This window comes from Oryctolagus cuniculus, chromosome 1, assembly GCF_964237555.1.
Source record: "Oryctolagus cuniculus chromosome 1, mOryCun1.1, whole genome shotgun sequence".
In the NCBI taxonomy this organism is placed as follows: domain Eukaryota; kingdom Metazoa; phylum Chordata; class Mammalia; order Lagomorpha; family Leporidae; genus Oryctolagus; species Oryctolagus cuniculus.
Window position 1 is genome coordinate 142,993,644 of NC_091432.1, and position 17,341 is coordinate 143,010,984.

Here is a 17,341-nt window from a genome sequence, read left to right on the forward strand (position 1 = left end):
GGCACCCTGATAGAGCAGGTGCACCCTGATAGAGCAGTTAGGCTGCCATTGCACCGGTGACCTAACCTGTGGCCCTGCAACACGGGGTGCCAACCTTGACAACCTCAGAGGCTGTACGGCTGGTGCCTCTCTGGCGATCGGAGCCGAAACCCTGGGTGATTGGCTGGTTTGTCTCATAACCAATCTGTTGAGAACAGACTCGTGTACAAGACATAACGGAAAGAATGAACTGGCTGGCAATAAACTCGCAGTAACACCTAAGGAAGTGCTGAGCACCTACTGCATCAGGCACATCTTTCCAGTTTTTTTTTTTTTTTCTTTTTTTTGACAGGCAGAGTGGACAGTGAGAGAGAGACAGAGAGAAAGGTCTTCCTTTGCCGTTGGTTCACCCTCCAATGGCCGCTGCGGCCAGCGCACCGCACTGATCCGAAGCCAGGAGCCAGGTGCTTCTCCTGGTCTCCCATGGGGTGCAGGGCCCAAGCACTTGGGCCATCCTCCACTGCACTCCCGGGCCACAGCAGAGAGCTGGCCTGGAAGAGGGACAACCGGGACAGAATCCGGCGCCCCGACCGGGACTAGAACCCGGTGTGCCGGCGCCGCAAGGCGGAGGATTAGCCTAGTGAGCCGTGGCGCCGGCCACATCTTTCCAGTTTTAATCCTCTCTAAGGTGGGTGTTTTATCCACGTGAGTGAGGAAGCGGGGGCTTCGAGGAGTGGAGGAACTTTCCCCAGTCGTGTAGCTAGCAGACTACTAGCTTGCGACACAGAGCCAGGTCTGCCTGTCCCACCAAAAGCACGTTGACCCCACTGTGCCGGCCCCCACCAGTGCCTGCCAGCCACACAGACAGACCCTCCCCAGCTGGAACAGCCCAGGGGTGGGCTGGGGGCTCGGCTGGGAGTGAGCACATTCGCTTTTTCTTTCTATTTCTCCAGTGTTTCCTTTTGAACGAGCAGGGGGTCCTTTTATTATCCTAAAACATAAACGCAGGGGAACAATGATACTGGTGCAGGGCGCTGTGCGAGGGAACACCATTGTCCCCTCCTCTCTCCTCCCGAGCCATCCAATCACACGTGCTTTCTGTGACTTAAAGGCACCCTTTTCAAGCAGCTTGGCAACGAAGGCCGGCTGAAGAGATCTCAGGATTGCACGTACTTGATGTCGTGACCTATGCCCCAGATAGGGTACCGGCCACCGACAGCTGCTGCACAGCCAGATTCTGCAGAACCCGGATGTGCACAAGCCCTCTGGCCTCCTGCATAAAAGTGTTTTGTGGATCACTTCCCCCCTCCCACCTGCTATTACTAAATCCCTGTTTGTTAGGGTCTTTACGGGGTGGGAGGGAACCCATCAACAGAACGAAGGTCTGGGCTTTGGGCAGCCCAAGGCTATTTATAGCTTGCTTAGGGCGCTTTGGCAGAGCCCTGAGAGATTTCCTTGAGGGCTCGTCCAGTTATGCCAGTCATTCCAGTCACGCGGGCTGGGTCCTTTTTCTTACAGGTCCGGCAGGGACAGCACACTTCTTCTCAGCGTCCACTCGGCAGAGCCAGGAGCCCCTGGGGAAAAGCAAGGATTCCTGCTAGGAGAAAGATTTGCAGTAGCATCGACCACCATGACGGACAGAAGCCCCTTCGAGACCGACATGCTCACCCTGACCCGCTACGTCATGGAGAAGGGGCGGCAGGCCAAAGGCACCGGAGAGCTCACCCAGCTTCTCAACTCCATGCTGACGGCCATCAAAGCCATCTCCTCGGCCGTGCGCAAGGCCGGCCTGGCCCACCTGTGAGTCCCGGGGAGCTCGCGCGGGAGCTGCACCTGCTTGGGCTAGAAACGGGGTCACCATGGTTACACCCGTGTGCCCCAGAAGGAAGCTGCATTTCACCTCTCTCTCATGTGTGCTATTTTGAAACACACAAGGGAGCAAAAAAAAAAGTGTTATTTTTCCTGTTACTGTTTATCTGGCAAGAGCAAACGCAGTGGCTCGTTGTACTAAAACATGCTGAATTTAAAAATGGTGCATTAAAAATTGCTGAATTCTGCTGACTGTGTTAGCACAGTCTCAGTGGCACCAAGAAGCAGAGGGGGACTTGAAAGGTCTCTTTCTGGTGCTTTGCACAGACTTGCATTTTTTTTTTATTTGACAGATAGAGTTAGACAGTGAGAGACAGAGACAGAGAGAAAGGTCTTCCCTCCACTGGTTCACCCCCCAAATGGCCACTACGGCTGGTGCGCTGAGCCGATCCGAAGCCAGGAGCCAGGTGCTTCCTCCTGGTCTCCCATGTGAGTGCAGGGCCCAAGGACCTGGGCCATCCTCCACTGCCCTCCTGGGCCACAGCAGAGAGCTGGACTGGAAGAGGAGCAACCGGGATTAGAACCCGGCACCCATATGGGATGCCGGTACCGCAGGCAGAGGATTAACCAAGTGAGCCACGGCGCCGGCCCCAGACTTGCGTTTTTATGATGGCCTTTGCTCATATTGGTACCAGCTAGGATCATTCACCCAACGAACACCTCCCGGGGCTGGATCCACAGCTCCCCCCTCACCGTGGGAGGGAGACTTTGGTGGCTCTATTTTAAGTTTAGTCTTTGTCTTTCTTTCTCTTTGTCTGTACTTGGCGTGCGGGAAGCTGGGAGTGGGAGGGAAGAGCCTTCTTGCACGTGCTTGGTCCTTGGTAGTTTATCCAAGAACAGCCGGAGGCCAGGTTCACGTGGATCACAGCCGAGTGTTCCAATTGTGATAAGAAGAAACCATTTTTGTTGGGACTTCCACTTCCTTTGTAATAATGATGTGACTTGGCTTGCCCACTGGAGGTCTCTGGGGAGTTGAAAGGTCTTGTATTGGGGGTGGGGGGGACTCCAAAGTAAGACTTGACAAAGCCCAGTCACTGAAAATACTTCTGAACAGCTTAGTGCTTTTAACACAGAAGACCTGCCGGGTGCTATCTCAGGTTGCAATGATTACAAGGTCATCAGAGATTTTATTCCCACGAAGTTTCATTAGGGACCCAGCAACAGGACTCAAGTTAAGGACGCACCGTGCTTAGCGCTTTCCTCTCTGTGCATTGACCGCATTTGACAACCATGGCCAAGTTCTCCCCTCTCCGAATGCAAGGTGCAGCCCTGTCTCTCCCTGCACGTGAGTCCTAGTGTTCCGACCGCGGCTTCCTGGGCCCCATCTCGGGGTCACGCCCCCTCCCTCTCCCTGCTCCACTGACTGACTACGTAGCTGGGGCGGAGGGGGTGGTCTTTGTGGCAGCTGAGTGTCCAGACCCCAGCCAGGAAGGTGATGAGCTAGCTTCCCTTCCCTTCCCTGCGGTGGTAGGCCACGACTTGCTCCTGCTGGGCCTACCTCTCCTCACTCGGAGGGTCGCGACGATTTCCACAGTGCCTGTGGAGCTCAGAAAAAAAGCCCCTTAGTGCCAAGAGCCCACGCCGCTCCCCGGGGAAATCAGCCGGCGGGCACCGCCGCCGACCGGCCACTAGGTGGCAGGCGCAGCCCGTTGAGACAAGGCCGCCGGCGTCTGCAACGGCTTTGAGGCTGAAGCGGGGCCTGGTGCGTGCGAATTCTCGCAAGATCTGCCCTGAAGGCTTCCTTGGGATCCACGTGTCCCCCTAGCAGGGCACGTGACCCGCCTTTGTGGAGCTAGGGAGCTGCCCTGCGCCTGCGGGGCTCGGGGTGGGCTGGGCTGGGCTGGGGGGAGTGCGGGGGCAGCACGGTGGGGTTGGAGGGTGTGGGTGCATGGACCTGGGTGTGCTAGCCAGATGCTGGGTCTGTGGTCCGCTTACACTGCCACGCAAGACAACCCCGTTTTGTTGTGACTGTTGTTGGTTGGCTGCTTGCAATTGTCCGGAAATGAAAAGTGCAGTTTTTTTTTTTTTTCTTCTTCAAAAGGTTTATGTATTTGAAAGGCACAGGGAGAGAGAGGCGTGGGGAGGGAGAGCTTCCATCTGCTGTTTTCGCTGTCCAGATGTCTGCAGAAGGCCAGGTCTGGGCCAGGCAGGGAAACCAGGAGCCAGGAGCTCCATCTGGGTCTCCCACGTGGGTGCCAGGGACCCCAGTACTGAAGCCACTTGCACCGCTCTCCCAGGCTCGGTCGCAAGGAGCTGGATCAGCAGTGGAGCTGCTGGGACTCAGACTGGTGCCAGTGTTGCAGACGGGGCTTAACCTGCTCTGCTACAAGGCCCGCCCCAGAAGGTGCTGTCTTTGAGGCCAGGCAACCGGAATTGTTTTGCAGGGCAGCTGGCTCCTTGTACCAGGCATCACACGAGGTGGCTGGGGCGGGGTATGGGAGACGCTGGCCATCAGAGAGAGGGCAGGAATCACCGTGTCCCCAGCTTAGGTTCTCAGCCCTGGCCACCTGTGGAGACGTCCTCAATCAGTGAGGAGGGGAAGGGAAACTCCGTGCTGGCCGCCCCTGTCCTTGTAATCCATTGGACACTGAGCATTGCTTATGCATGCGTGGGGACCCAGGCGGTCAGACACAGTCCTTTCCCTTAGCAGGCCAAAAACCCAGCAGGAAGGGTGCCCAAGAGCAGAGTGGAAGGGAGGGCAGGCTGTACCCGTCAGGTGGTGGGGGACACGCAGGACACCTGGGGAGGGGGCGGGGGCTTCCTGGAGGGTGTGAGGAGGAAGCTGATGGCAGGCAGAGAGCATGGAGGGGAGAGGCGGGGGCAGCTCGGTGTGCAGGGGCTGCATGGCCTTAGCACCTGCTGGGATGTAAGCGTGCGTACGCCTTGATGCGGCGGGGACAGAGGGCACAGACTACGGGGCGGCGGCTGCCGTTGGGACAGAGAAAGAAACCCCTGCCTCTGTGGAGCCCAGAGACAAAACCGATCACTAGATGGCGGTGAGAGCTGAGGCGGAAAATGAATCAAGAAGGGGGCTCAGGGGTGGGTATTTTAGCCGGGAGGCCAGGGAAGGCCTCACCGAGCAATGAGTCAGGCCGGAGTAGAGTGACAGCCACGGGGCTCCTGGTGGCAAGAGGCGCCCAGGCAGGAAGCAGCTTGGTCAGCAGTCAGATTGGCCGTAAGGCAGGTGAGTGGCGGGGTAGGGGGTGGGGTGGGGGTCCTGAGCAGACTGCTGAGAGCCCAGTGCTAGAAGGAGTCCTTACCTGCGGTGATGCGTCTGGATTTTATGAGCTCTGCTGTCCTGTCCAGCCCCAGCTTGAATTCCCCAATCTCAGTGGGGGAGGAGGCAAGGAAATGGGGCCATGTCCTCAAGGTGAAAAGCAGGCGAGGCGACAAGGCCCAATACAGGGCATTTCAGTAAGTTCACAGAGAAAGGAACTAAAAGATCACGTCTCTTTTGGTTCAAACAATTTTTGAGATCCGTGTCTCGGTGGGGTCTTCAAAAAGTTCATGGCAAAATGCACACTATGATGAAAACCATGAATGAATTTCAATTTTTAACAAAAGATTTATGTGGTTGAAAGGCAGTTACAGAAACAGTGGGGGAGAGAGAGAGAGAGATAGATATTTTTCATCTGCTGGTTCACTCCCCAAATGGCCACACGAGCCAAGGCTGGCCCAAGCTGAAGCCAGGAGCCTGGAGCTCCATCCAGGTCTCCCACGTGGGTAGCAAGGACTCAAGTTCTTAGGCATCTTCTGCTGCTTTTCCAGGTGCGTTAACAAGGAGTTGGAGCGCACGCAGAGCAGCCAGGACTCTAACAGGTGCTCTGATATGGGATGCTGGCATTGCACTTGGCAGCTTAACCCTCTGCACCACAATGCCGGCACCAGATCTCAATTTTATTTTTTGCACCCAGTTAAACTTATCTCTTAATTCTATTTTCCGAGAACTTTCAGAACTGCCCTTTGTATAGCCTGGAGACGCTGCGGGTGTCCTGGCGCGTGTGGGATCTTCCCTGGGGTGATGCGTCCCTCGGTGACTTGATGCAGCCTTCTGTCGTCTCAGGTATGGAATCGCGGGCACCGTGAACGTGACGGGAGACGAGGTGAAGAAGCTGGACGTGTTGTCCAATGCCCTGGTGATCAACATGCTCCAGTCCTCCTACAGCACCTGCGTGCTGGTCTCGGAGGAGAACAAAGAGGCCATCATCACCGCCAAGGAGAGACGGGTGCGTCCCGGGGCGGCTGCAGAATCTGCCCTCACCAGTAGGTGGTGCCAAAGCAGAGCTCCCAGGAAGAGCTGCACAGGACAGCCCCTGACTCTCCTCCCACAGCCCCCGCCCGAGGGGTTATGGCTTGGGTAGAGGTGTCTTCGCACCTGACCGACTCGTAGATCAATCGAGAAAAGAACTCCTAAAATCCCCACGCTCTGGCGTTAACACAACGGTAGAGTTGGTTAGTGCAGGGTGTGACTGCAGAGGGTCTGTAGTCACAAGGGTCCCTCTGCTTTTGTAAAGGGAAGGTTTGGCTGGTGGCCATAAGGCCAACCAGCGTTCAGCCACAATGCAGAAACACAAAATAGGTGCTGGCGCTGTGGGCCCTTGTTTGACACACTGGAGATGACAGGCCATTTCTCTGTGATTTTTCTGGAAGGAAGGAAAAGATAAAGCCTAGCTTATTAAGCACCTACCAGATACCATGCAAGGCATTTGTTCCACATAACTTAAGCTTAATTAAACTTATTATCTCCAAGTTTAAAATTCAGCTGATAGGAAATCAATCTCCAGTCTCCAGGCTGCCATCTAATCTACTGCTGTCCTCCCCAGGTGGCTGGAGCCACGTGAGTCTTCTCGCTAGCTCTTGGTTTTGCTCCATGGCTGCTCTCCGTGCCGCGCCAGGAGCACCTGCCATCCCTTTGTCTACAGTTCTCTTCCTGGGTTCCTTGTGGCCTTTTTCCTAATTCCAGTCAGACCCATTGTTGAATGCTACCTCCCTCATCCCCATCCACTTCCCCTTTGGTTTCTCTCTCTCTCTTTCTCTCTATTTAAAGATTTATTTCCAAAGGTAGAGTGATGTATAGAGGGAGAGACAGGGAGGAAGATCTATCCCCAAGTGGCCACAATGGCCAGGGCTGGTTCAGGCCAAAGCCTGGAGCTCCATCTGGGTCTGCTACATGTGTGGCAGGTTCCCAACACTTGGGCTGTCTTCTGTTGCTTTCCCAGAGGCTCCAAGTCCAGCTGGGACTTGAACCGGTGCTCTGATAAGGGACGCCACTGCTTTAGGCCACAGCTTCACCTGCTGGCCACAGTGCCACCCTGCAGTTGTTTTTTCCTGAGCGCATTTGCACCACCACCCATTCATATGTGGGCTCGCTGGAGTCCTGTTAGAAACCAGTTCCGTGAAGAGAGCTTTGCTGCTACTGCCTCTCCTGACACTTGAGCGCCTTGAACTTTGCCAGCCAATGAATGCAGCAGTGGATCAAGGGGCTATTCGTGGAGAGGCTGTGGAATTTCCAACTTTGTGGATTACCCTACTTTCGCCCTCGCTCTCTGGCTGAGCAAGGAGAGAAAAAGACAGCAGACTCAAATGAAGCTGGGGCGTCGCTGGCCGGCCAGTCGGGGAGGACACATTTGGGTAGAGAGAGAAATGCCTCCTGTTTGACGTGCTATTTATCAGTGATTTGTGCGCCAGGCTAGGGCTCTCTTGGTAGCTCGCCCACAGCAAAAATCTGAGGATTTCCTGCCTGGCATTGTCGGCTGGCACTGCCTGGGACAGACCGCAGGGTGAGTGGACGTGGGGAACATGGGTCTCACAAGACCCAACTTGTTCCATCTTCTGGACTTCACGTTGGGCCAGCACATTGGCGGCAGTGGAATCCAGAGGAATATTTGTATTCTGACGTCTGCACCTGCTCTCTGAGTCAGACAGATCCAGAGGCACCAGGAATGGTGTTCAGAGACTTTCTCAAGTCTTTTTGGTAAAAATGGCTTACAATGAAAACAGTCCAGTCTGGGGAGAGGCCCAGGAAGAATGATCCCTAAAGCCATGGCCTACGTTACTGTGGGCACTTTGGGGCAGTGGCCCAAGATTATCTCTCACTCCCCACCCCTTCCCTCAAGGTGCCAGTTCCACAGGTTCTTGTGACATCTGGAGCAGCTAAGAGCTCTGGTGTGTGTGTGTGTGTGTGTGTGTGTGTGGAGGAGCCCGAGCACCTGCAGATGGGTGGCTCCCCAACATCTTATTCGGGGGTCCACAGATCTACTGGGGGTAGGACCAGCTCTGAGCTGTAAGCGTGTGTGCTGGTGCACGCTGCCCTCCACAAGTGCCAGCATTTTTTTGAATGATGACATGCAGTGTCTCTAAATCTCTTTTTGATGTCATGCTGTCTGCCACACACGGCTGTGTGGCAGCTGTGCCCATGGGCGGATGTGCTCATGTGGCCGGTGCTGCTCCCCTTTGTCCCTTTAGGGGAAATACGTGGTCTGCTTTGACCCGCTGGATGGATCTTCCAACATTGACTGCCTGGCCTCCATTGGGACCATATTTGCCATCTACAGGAAGGTGAGTGCATGGGCTGGCCTTTCTCACCTCCTTCATGTGGGCTTCCTGGGAGGTTCCTGGCCTGAGTGTTGTTGCCCCACTGACCAGACCCCACCACTGTGGGCAAACCAGGAAACTCTCCCTGCTAGAGGCTTTGCATGGGAATAGCTGCATTGGTGATCTGCTCTCTGCCTTTTTCCTGGCATTCCTAGGAGAGTAAAGTGAAAGGATCATCCCTTTCACAGGTATTTTTTTTTTAAGATTTATTTATTTATTTGAAAGTCATAGTTACACAGAGAGAGGAGAGAGAGAGAGAGGGAGAGAGAGAGGTATTCCACCTGCTGGTTCACTCCCCAGTTGGCCTCAACGGCTGGAGCTGCACTGGTCCGAAGCCAGGAGCCCGGAGCTTCTTAGGGTCTCCCACGTGGGTGCAGAGGCCCAAGGACTTGGGCCATCTTCTACTGCTTTCCCAGGCCACAGCAGAGAGCTGGATGGGAAGAGGAGCAGCCGGGTCTCGAACCGGCACCCATATGGGATGCCGGCACTGTAGCTGGCAGCTTTACTGATTACGCCACAGCGCCGGCCCCAGTGACCTTGTTTTGAAAGCCTGGATGGAACACTCCTGCCAGACTCGGTGCAGGCTGAGCATCCCTTTTCCAAAATGCTTGGGAACACAAGAGTTATTTTGGACTTTGGAATATTTGCATAGACACCATGTGATATCCTGGGGATGGGCTCCAAGTGCAGACATGAAATTCATTTATGTTTCATATCCTCCTCATGCACACAGCCTGCAGGTAATTCACAGCGGTATTTTCAGTAGGCATGTTTTGACTGCTATTGTCCATGAGGTCGAGTATAGAATTTTCCATTTGTAACATCATTATCAGCCAGGAGACAGGAACTCCATCCAGTCTCCTACGTGGTTGGCAGGGGCCCAAGTACTCGGGCCATCTTCTGGTGCCTTCTCAGGCACATTCCTCAATTATTTGGAATTCCTTTTGGGAAAATGATCAGGGTTATAAATATTTGTATATTAGATTGTTCATCTCATGTTGTTTTGATATTAAAAACATTAGGAACCGTCAAAAGGATAATAAGGTAGTAATGCAAGCAATTGTACCTGTATCCATTGTACAACTTACACAAAATGGGCCAACTCCTAAAAAGGCTCAGAGCTACCCCATATAAAATAGATAACTTGAGTGGCTAGTTATGAGGCTGTATAACTGTTCAGAAAATACAATTCAAAAAAAGAAACATCCAGGGGCAGGCACTGTGGTGCACCACTTTGATTCCCCCATCCCATATTGTAGCGCCTGGGTTCAAGTCCTGGCTCCTCTTCTGATCCAGCTTCTTGCTGATGCACACTCTGGGAGGCAGCAGGAGATGGCTCAAGGAGCTGGATTCCTGCCACTCAGTGGAGACCTGGACTGGGTGCTGGGCTCCTGGCTTCACCCTGGCCCAACCCTGGCTGTTGCAGGGAACTGGGGAGTGAACCAGCAGATAGAAGATCTCTCTTTGTATCTGTCTCTCTACCTTTCAAATAAATAAAAATAAACTTAAAAAAAAAAAAAGGTATTGGGGCCGGCGCCATGGCTCACTTGGTTAATCCTCCACCTGCGGCACCAGCATCCCATATGGGCACCTGGTTCTAGTCCTGGTTGCTCCTCTTCCAGTCCAGCTCTCTGCTGTGGCCCAGGAAGGCAGTGGAAGATGGCCCAAGTGCTTGGGCCCTGCACCCGCATGGGAGACCAGGAGGAAGCACCTGGCTCCTGGCTTCGGATCGGCGCAGCGCTGGCTATAGCAGCCATTGGAGGGTGAACCAACGGAAGGAAGACCTCTTTCTCTGTCTGTCTCTCACTGTCTAACTCTACCTGTCAAAAAAAAAAAAAAAAAAAAGGTATTTCCAGGCCCAATTGGTTTCACTGGTGAATTTCACAAAATACTGAGATTATTCCATGTATTTCAGAGTAGAGGAATAAACACTTACTAATTCTTATTAATTAACTTATCAGTATTACCCTGATACCCAAACCAGACAAATATAGTTGTTAAAAAGGGAGGAGGCCGGCGCCGTGGCTCAATAGGCTAATCCTCCACCTTGCGGCGCCGGCACACCGGGTTCTAGTCCCGGTCGGGGCGCCGGATTCTGTCCCAGTTGCCCCTCTTCCAGGCCAGCTCTCTGCTATGGCCAGGGAGTGCAGTGGAGGATGGCCCAGGTGCTTGGGCCCTGCACCCCATGGGAGACCAGGAAAAGCACCTGGCTCCTGGCTCCTGCCATCGGATCAGCGCGGTGCGCCGGCTGCAGCGGCGGCCATTGGAGGGTGAACCAACGGCAAAGGAAGACCTTTCTCTCTGTCTCTCTCTCACTGTCCACTCTGCCTGTCAAAAATAATAATAAAAAAAAAAAAAATAAAAAAAAAAAATAAATAAAAAGGGAGGAGAGGCCGGCGCCGGGCTGATCCTCCGCCTTGCGGCGCCGGCACACTGGGTTCTAGTCCCGGTCGGGGCGCCGGATTCTGTCCCGGTTGCCCCTCTTCCAGGCCAGCTCTCTGCTGTGGCCAGGGAGTGCAGTGGAGGATGGCCCAAGTGCTTGGGCCCTGCACCCCATGGGAGACCAGGAGAAGCACCTGGCTCCTGCCATTGGATCAGCGTGGTGCGGCGGCCATTGGAGAGTGAACCAACGGCAAAAGGAAGACCTTTCTCTCTGTCTCGCTCTCTCACTGTCCACTCTGCCTGTCAAAAAATAAAAAATAAATAAATTAAAAAAATTAAAAAAGGGAGGAGAAGTGGGTCTCTAAGCTGACCAAGTCCCTGAGGGTGTAGGAGAGGGTGGGAGGCCTAGCTGTGGCTGCAGGATCAGGACTGGGTATACAGGAGAGCCTTGTAGTCAGGAGCTATCGGCAGAACTCTGGTTTTGCACACAGAAAGCAGGGTCCAGGGGCTGGTGCCGTGACTCACTAGACTAATCCTCTACCTGTGGCACCGGCACCCCGAGTTCTAGTCCCGGTTGGGGCGCCGGATTCTGTCCCGGTTGCTCCTCTTCCAGTCTAGCTCTCTGCTATGGCCCGGGAAGGCAGTGGAGGATGGCCCAAGTGCTTGGGCCCTGCACCCCGTGGGAGACCAGGAGAAGCTTCTGGCTCCTGGCTTTGGATCGGCGCAGCGCCGGCCGTGGTGGCCGTTTGAGGAGTGAACCAACGGAGGGAGGACCTTTCTCTCTGTCTCTCTCTCTCTCTCACTGTCTATAACTCTATCTGTCAAATAAATAAATAAAAATTAGCTGCTCTTTTTTTTTTTTTTTTAATTTTTGGACAGGCAGAGTGGACAGTGAGAGAGAGAGAGACAGAGAGAAAGGTCTTCCTTTGCCGTTGGTTCACCCTCCAATGGCCGCCGCGGCCAGCGCGCTGCGGCCGGCGCACCGCGCTGATCCGGTGGCAGGAGCCAGGAGCCAGGTGCTTCTCCTGGTCTCCCATGGGGTGCACGGCCCAAGCACCTGGGCCATCCTCCACTGCACTCCCGGGCCACAGCAGAGGGCTGGCCTGGAAGAGGGGCAACCGGGACAGAATCCGGCGCCCCGACCGGGACCAGAACCCGGTGTGCCGGCGCCGCTAGGCGGAGGATTAGCCTAGTGAGCCGCGGCGCCGGCCAATTAGCTGCTCTTAAAAAAAAAGAAAGGCCGACGCCGCGGCTCACTAGGCTAATCCTCCGCCTAGCGGCGCCGGCACACCGGGTTCTAGTCCCGGTCGGGGCGCCGGATTCTGTCCCCGGTTGCCCCTCTTCCAGGCCAGCTCTCTGCTGTGGCCAGGGAGTGCAGTGGAGGATGGCCCAGGTGCTTGGGCCTTGCACCCCATGGGAGACCAGGAAAAGCACCTGGCTCCTGGCTTCGGATCAGCGCAGTGCGCCGGCCGCAGCGCGCTGGCCGTGGCGGCCATTGGAGGGTGAACCAACGGCAAAAGGAAGACCTTTCTCTCTGTCTCTCTCTCTCACTGTCCACTCTGCCTGTCAAGAAAAAAAAAAAGAAAGAAAGAAAGAAAGAAAGAAAGAAAGAAAGAAAGAAAGAAAGAAAGAAAGAAAGAAAGAAAAGAAAGCAGGGTCCTCTTAATGGCTGGAGGAAAATGTTTCAGATGCTTCCATGGGGAAGACTAAAGATTTTTGTTTGTTTGTTTGTTTTTAACTTTTATTTAATGAATATAAATTTCCAAAGCACAGCTTATGGATTACAATGGCTCCCCCCACCCTGCTCATAACTTCCCTCCCACCCGCAACCCTCCCCTCTCCCACTCCCTCTCCCCTTCCATTCACATCAAGATTAATTTTCAATTCTCTTTATATACAGAAGATCAGTTTAGCATATATTAAGTAATGATTTCAACAGTTTGCACCCACACAGAGACACAAAGTGAAAAATACTGTTTGAGTACTAGTTATAGCATTAAATCACAATGTACAGCACATTAAGGACAGAGATCCTACATGAGTAAGTGCACAATGACTCCTGTTGTTGACTTTACAAATTGACACTCTTGTTTATGGCATCAGTAATCACCCTAGACTCTTGCCATGAGTTGCCAAGGCTATGGAAGCCTTTTGAGTTCACCGACTCTGATCATATTTAGACAAGGTCATAGTCAAAGTGGAAGTTCTCTCCTCCCTTCAGAGAAAGGTACCTCCTTTGATGACCTGTTCTTTCCACTGGGATCTCACTCGCAGAGATCTTTCATTTAGGTCATTTTTTTTGCCAGAGTAAGACTAAAGATTTTGACTTATATTAAAAACCCTAGGGCTGGCACTGTGGCACAGCAGGTTAAAGCCCCAGCCTGAAGCACTGGCATCCCATATGGGCACCGGTTCAAGTTCCAGCTGCTCCACTTCTATTTTTTTTTTGACAGGCAGAGTGGACAGTGAGAAAGAGAGAGAGAGAGAGAAAGGTCTTCCTTTGCCGTTGGTTCACTCCCAAAATGGCTGCTGCGGCTGGCGCACCATGATGATCTGAAGCCAGGAGCCAGGTGCTTCTCCTGGTCTCCCATGCGGGTGCAGGGCCCAAACACTTGGTCCATCCTCCACTGCACTCCCTGTCCACAGCAGAGAGCTGGCCTGGAAGAGGGGCAACCGGGACAGAATCCGGTGCCCAGACCAGGACTAGAACTCGGTGTGTTGGTGCCGCAAGGCGGAGGATTAGCCTAGTGAGCCACAGTGCCAGCTGCTCCACTTCTGATCCAGTTCTCTGCTTTGGTCTGGGCCCCTGCACCCACGTGGGAGTAGGAGCCAGGAGCTTCTTCTGGGTCTCCCACGTGGGTGTAGGGGCCCAAGCACTTGGGTCTTCTTCTACTGCTTTCCCAGGCCAGAGCAGAGAGCTGGATCAGACGTGGAGCAGCCGGGACTCAAACCGGTGCCCATATGGGATGCTGGTGCCACAGGCAGAGCGTTAGCCTACTACGCCACAGCACCAGCCTCCCTGTAGTATCTTAAGAAGCAATTCTGTTGGAGAGTTGAGTAGCACAGTGGACATAATTCCACTGTGTGTGAGGCACACAGGCTGCTGTTCCGGGCCTGCTTCCTGCGAGCGTAATTCTTGCGTGTCGTCCGCATTTGGAAGTGCAGTTGGCTCTCTGTTTTCTCAGCTTCTGCACCCGAAGAGACAACCAACCTTGGATCAAAAAATATTCGGAAAACATTCTATCTGTCATTGTTTTTGTCATTATTCACCAGTCAATGCAATGGAACAGCTCATGGCAGCAATCAGCAGAGAGAAGAGACATCCAGCAGAATGGGAGAGAACATTTTTGGGCTGTGTGCCTGACAGCCTGGGCTCTTCCTTAACGTAGCATCCTGCTTCCTCTGAGTACGACTGGGGCAGCTGCAAAGGCTGAGCACTGCGCCTCGTCCAGGGGCCCCAAGGAATGTGAGCGCAGGCCTCCCGGGTGTAGGGTTCTCTCCGGAGACAGCGATGCCCCACGTTTCTTTGCTCTCTTCCGCAGACCACAGAGGACGAGCCTTCCGACAAAGACGCCCTGCAGCCTGGCCGCAATATCGTGGCCGCAGGCTACGCGCTCTACGGCAGCGCGACCTTGGTGGCTCTTTCCACGGGACAGGGAGTGGACCTCTTCATGCTGGACCCAGTGAGTAGCAAAGCCAGTGGCACCTGCACCTGGGGACACCATGGGCCTCTGTGGCTGCCTCCCAGTGTCCTGGGATAATTTCCTGGTTGTTCCTAGTACTTGCTTTGCGGGCTGGGGAGGGTCACCGGGGAGCCCTACCAACATGAAGGAAGACATCAAAGTCCTCTCTCTGAGTGAGGGCGTTTGGGGGAGAGCCCTGTAGCATCAATGGAGGCCTCTGGGTAAGGTGGAAAATGCAAGAGCGCAATCCTGGTCGCAGGCAGAAATCACTGGCTAGAGACTGAGTATTAAGAACACAATGCCAGCCAGCGCCGCGGCTCACTAGGCTAATCCTCTGCCTGCGGCACCTGCACCCCGGGTTCTAGTCCTGGTCGGGGCGCCGGATTCTGTCCCGGTTGCCCCTCTTCCTGTCCAGCCCTCTGCTGTGGCCAGGGAGTGCAGTGGAGGATGGCCCAAGTGCTTGGGTCCTGCACCCCATGGGAGACCAGGAGAAGCACCTGGCTCCTGGCTTTGGATCAGCGCAGTGCACCGGCCGCAGCGGCCATTGGAGGGTGAACCAACAGTAAAAGGAAGACCTTTCTCTTTCTTTCTTTCTCTCTCTCTCTCTCACTGTCCACTCTGCCTGTCAAAAAAAATTAAAAAAAAAAAAAAAAAAACCACGATGCTGAGTCTCAGTAGCGTATGCACTGTAACAATGATTGGGAGAAATTTTGGAAAAGATTTTTAAGTTACAGAATTTCTCTTTTCAATGCTACATGCTTTTGTCTATTACCAGAGAGCTTCTTTGTCGGTATAATCAAGTCTCGTGAAAATTCAAAGCCTCTGGTGTTTACCTAGTGAAAAGCTCAGTATTTCCAATTTTTTTAAAGATTTATTTTATTTATTTTAAATACAGAGTTACAGAGAGAGAGAGGTCTTCCATCCGCTGGTTCACTTCCCAGTTGGCCACAATGGCCAGAGCTGTGCCGATCCCAAGCCAGGAACCAGGAGCTTCTTCCAGGTCTCCCATGCGGGTGCAGGGGTCCAAGCACTTGGGTCATCTTCTACTGCTATCCCAGGCCACAACAGAGAGCTGGATCGGAAGAGGAGCAGCCAGGACTAGAACCAGCGCCCATAACGGATGCCAGCGCTTCAGTCCAGGGCTTTAACCCGCTGCGCCACAGCGCCGGCCCCCAGTATTTCAATTTAAGTAAGATTTACCAGTGTTGACTGAGCACCTACTATATCCCGAAGCAGCACTAGGCAGTGGTGATGTAGCACTCACCCAACCAACACTCCTGCCCGCATGAAGTGTCCACGTCGGTGCATAGGTGTGGGACGTTGGGGGGTTGCAGTGTCTCAAAAACAGAACAGAGTTTCTTCAGAGTTCCCGGATCTGCATAGTTTTCAAAATGCTTTGCATTACAGTAAACTTGCCCTGGACTTTTTCGAGGACTCGTGTGCAGTCTTTTCACATGTAGACTAGGAGTGCTTGCTGAGCCAGTTTACTGGTGCCGTAATTTCTGTGATTTTCGGAGAAGGAGGCAAATCCCGAGACATTCTACGGCTTATTCATATTACCCTCAGACAATGAAGAGTGCTTTCTAAAACGGTTCCGGAATGCCAGCCAGCAGTCAGATCATGCTGGCTAAGTGGTGGGCGGCTATCTGTCCCAAGCAATCTGCCTCTATTGAGACATATAGAGTTCATAGCCACTCTGTGAGGGGCTCCTACTGTTAGTCCCATGTTCGGATGAGGAAAGTAAGGTGCAGCAAGGGTGGGCAACTTGCCCAAGACCATGCCAGCGACTGGTGTTGCCGGGATGCGCTTCACGACTCATTCTGAACACACTGCCCTTGAGGGCAAGGGAAATATCCAGAACATTCTGAAGCAGTTCTAGAGGCCATGGGCAGGTGTGTGGGGTGGGGAGGAGCCTGTGGCTCAGGGTCCAACTCAAGGACTCAGGCACAGTCTCTGCATTCGGTCTCCCACTGGGACAGGAGAGCCAAGCTGGGCCAGAGACAGGCACAGAGCTTGTGTCGTGATGGCAAGAGGAGGTGCACCATAGCCTGACCTCTCAGTGTTAGCTTGAGACCCTCTGGGTCACTCCACTCCACTGCACAGGACATTTGAGCACAGGCCCTGGATGCAAAGTCTGGAACATTTTGGGGGATGTGTACTTGGAGCTACAGGAACTTCCAGCAATGGTCACAGACAGAAAGGGCCTGGGAGGTGACTGGCAGCTCACAGAGGCGGTCTCATGGGACAGAGTTAGTTTTCAGTGCTATTAACTGGGGCCCGTTGCATCCATGGGTTTATGGGGTGATGCTTTGATCTGGGGCACAGAGGCCCCACTTCATGTTCACCAAACTTTGCAGTACAGGGTGCACCTCAAAGTCAAGGCATTAAGTTTCACATGGGAGCTATGGTTTCTGAATGACAAGTGTGCCTGGTGCCTGGTGATCAGGTCCCCTCTTATCCAAGTGTATGGGGACCACGTTACTACTCAGTGGCTGTTGGTGACCACACGGCATGAAGGGTCATGCTTCCCAGGCATGGGAAGGTGCCGTAGCTGTCCTGTCCCATGATAGGGGACAGAGCTGCAGGGGCTTGTGCGTCTCTTGGACAGACGAGACCTGCCCATTGCGGCAGCAGGGGCTCCTCCTCCAGCTAAGGGGACAGTTGTGTTTCTGCCGTGCTGCTTGCTGATAAACTAGAGGGCCGTCGAGTCCCTTCTGCACCTGCTGAGTATCCTGCTCACTGCTTTGTTTCCGACACGATCAGCCTGGTCCTGGCTCTCTCTGCTCGGGGAGTGTTGTTTGTGTTCCTCGGCATCTCGTGGTCTCGCTGCGAGC

The 17,341-nt window shown here is 53.9% G+C and overlaps 1 protein-coding gene across 3 annotated transcripts in view; it reads left to right on the plus strand.

The window, feature by feature from the left end:
* The window catches only part of FBP2 (fructose-bisphosphatase 2), a 31,349-nt gene that overhangs the window by 892 nt on the left and 13,116 nt on the right, over window positions 1-17,341 (plus strand). For 2 of the 3 annotated variants that reach the window (XM_051851706.2, XM_051851213.2), the window contains exons 2-5: window positions 1,498-1,779; window positions 5,912-6,074; window positions 8,314-8,406; window positions 14,367-14,507. In XM_051851706.2, coding sequence (XP_051707666.2) covers window positions 1,610-1,779; window positions 5,912-6,074; window positions 8,314-8,406; window positions 14,367-14,507 — 567 coding nt within the window. In that variant the 5' untranslated portion in view covers window positions 1,498-1,609. 3 annotated transcript variants of the gene reach the window in all.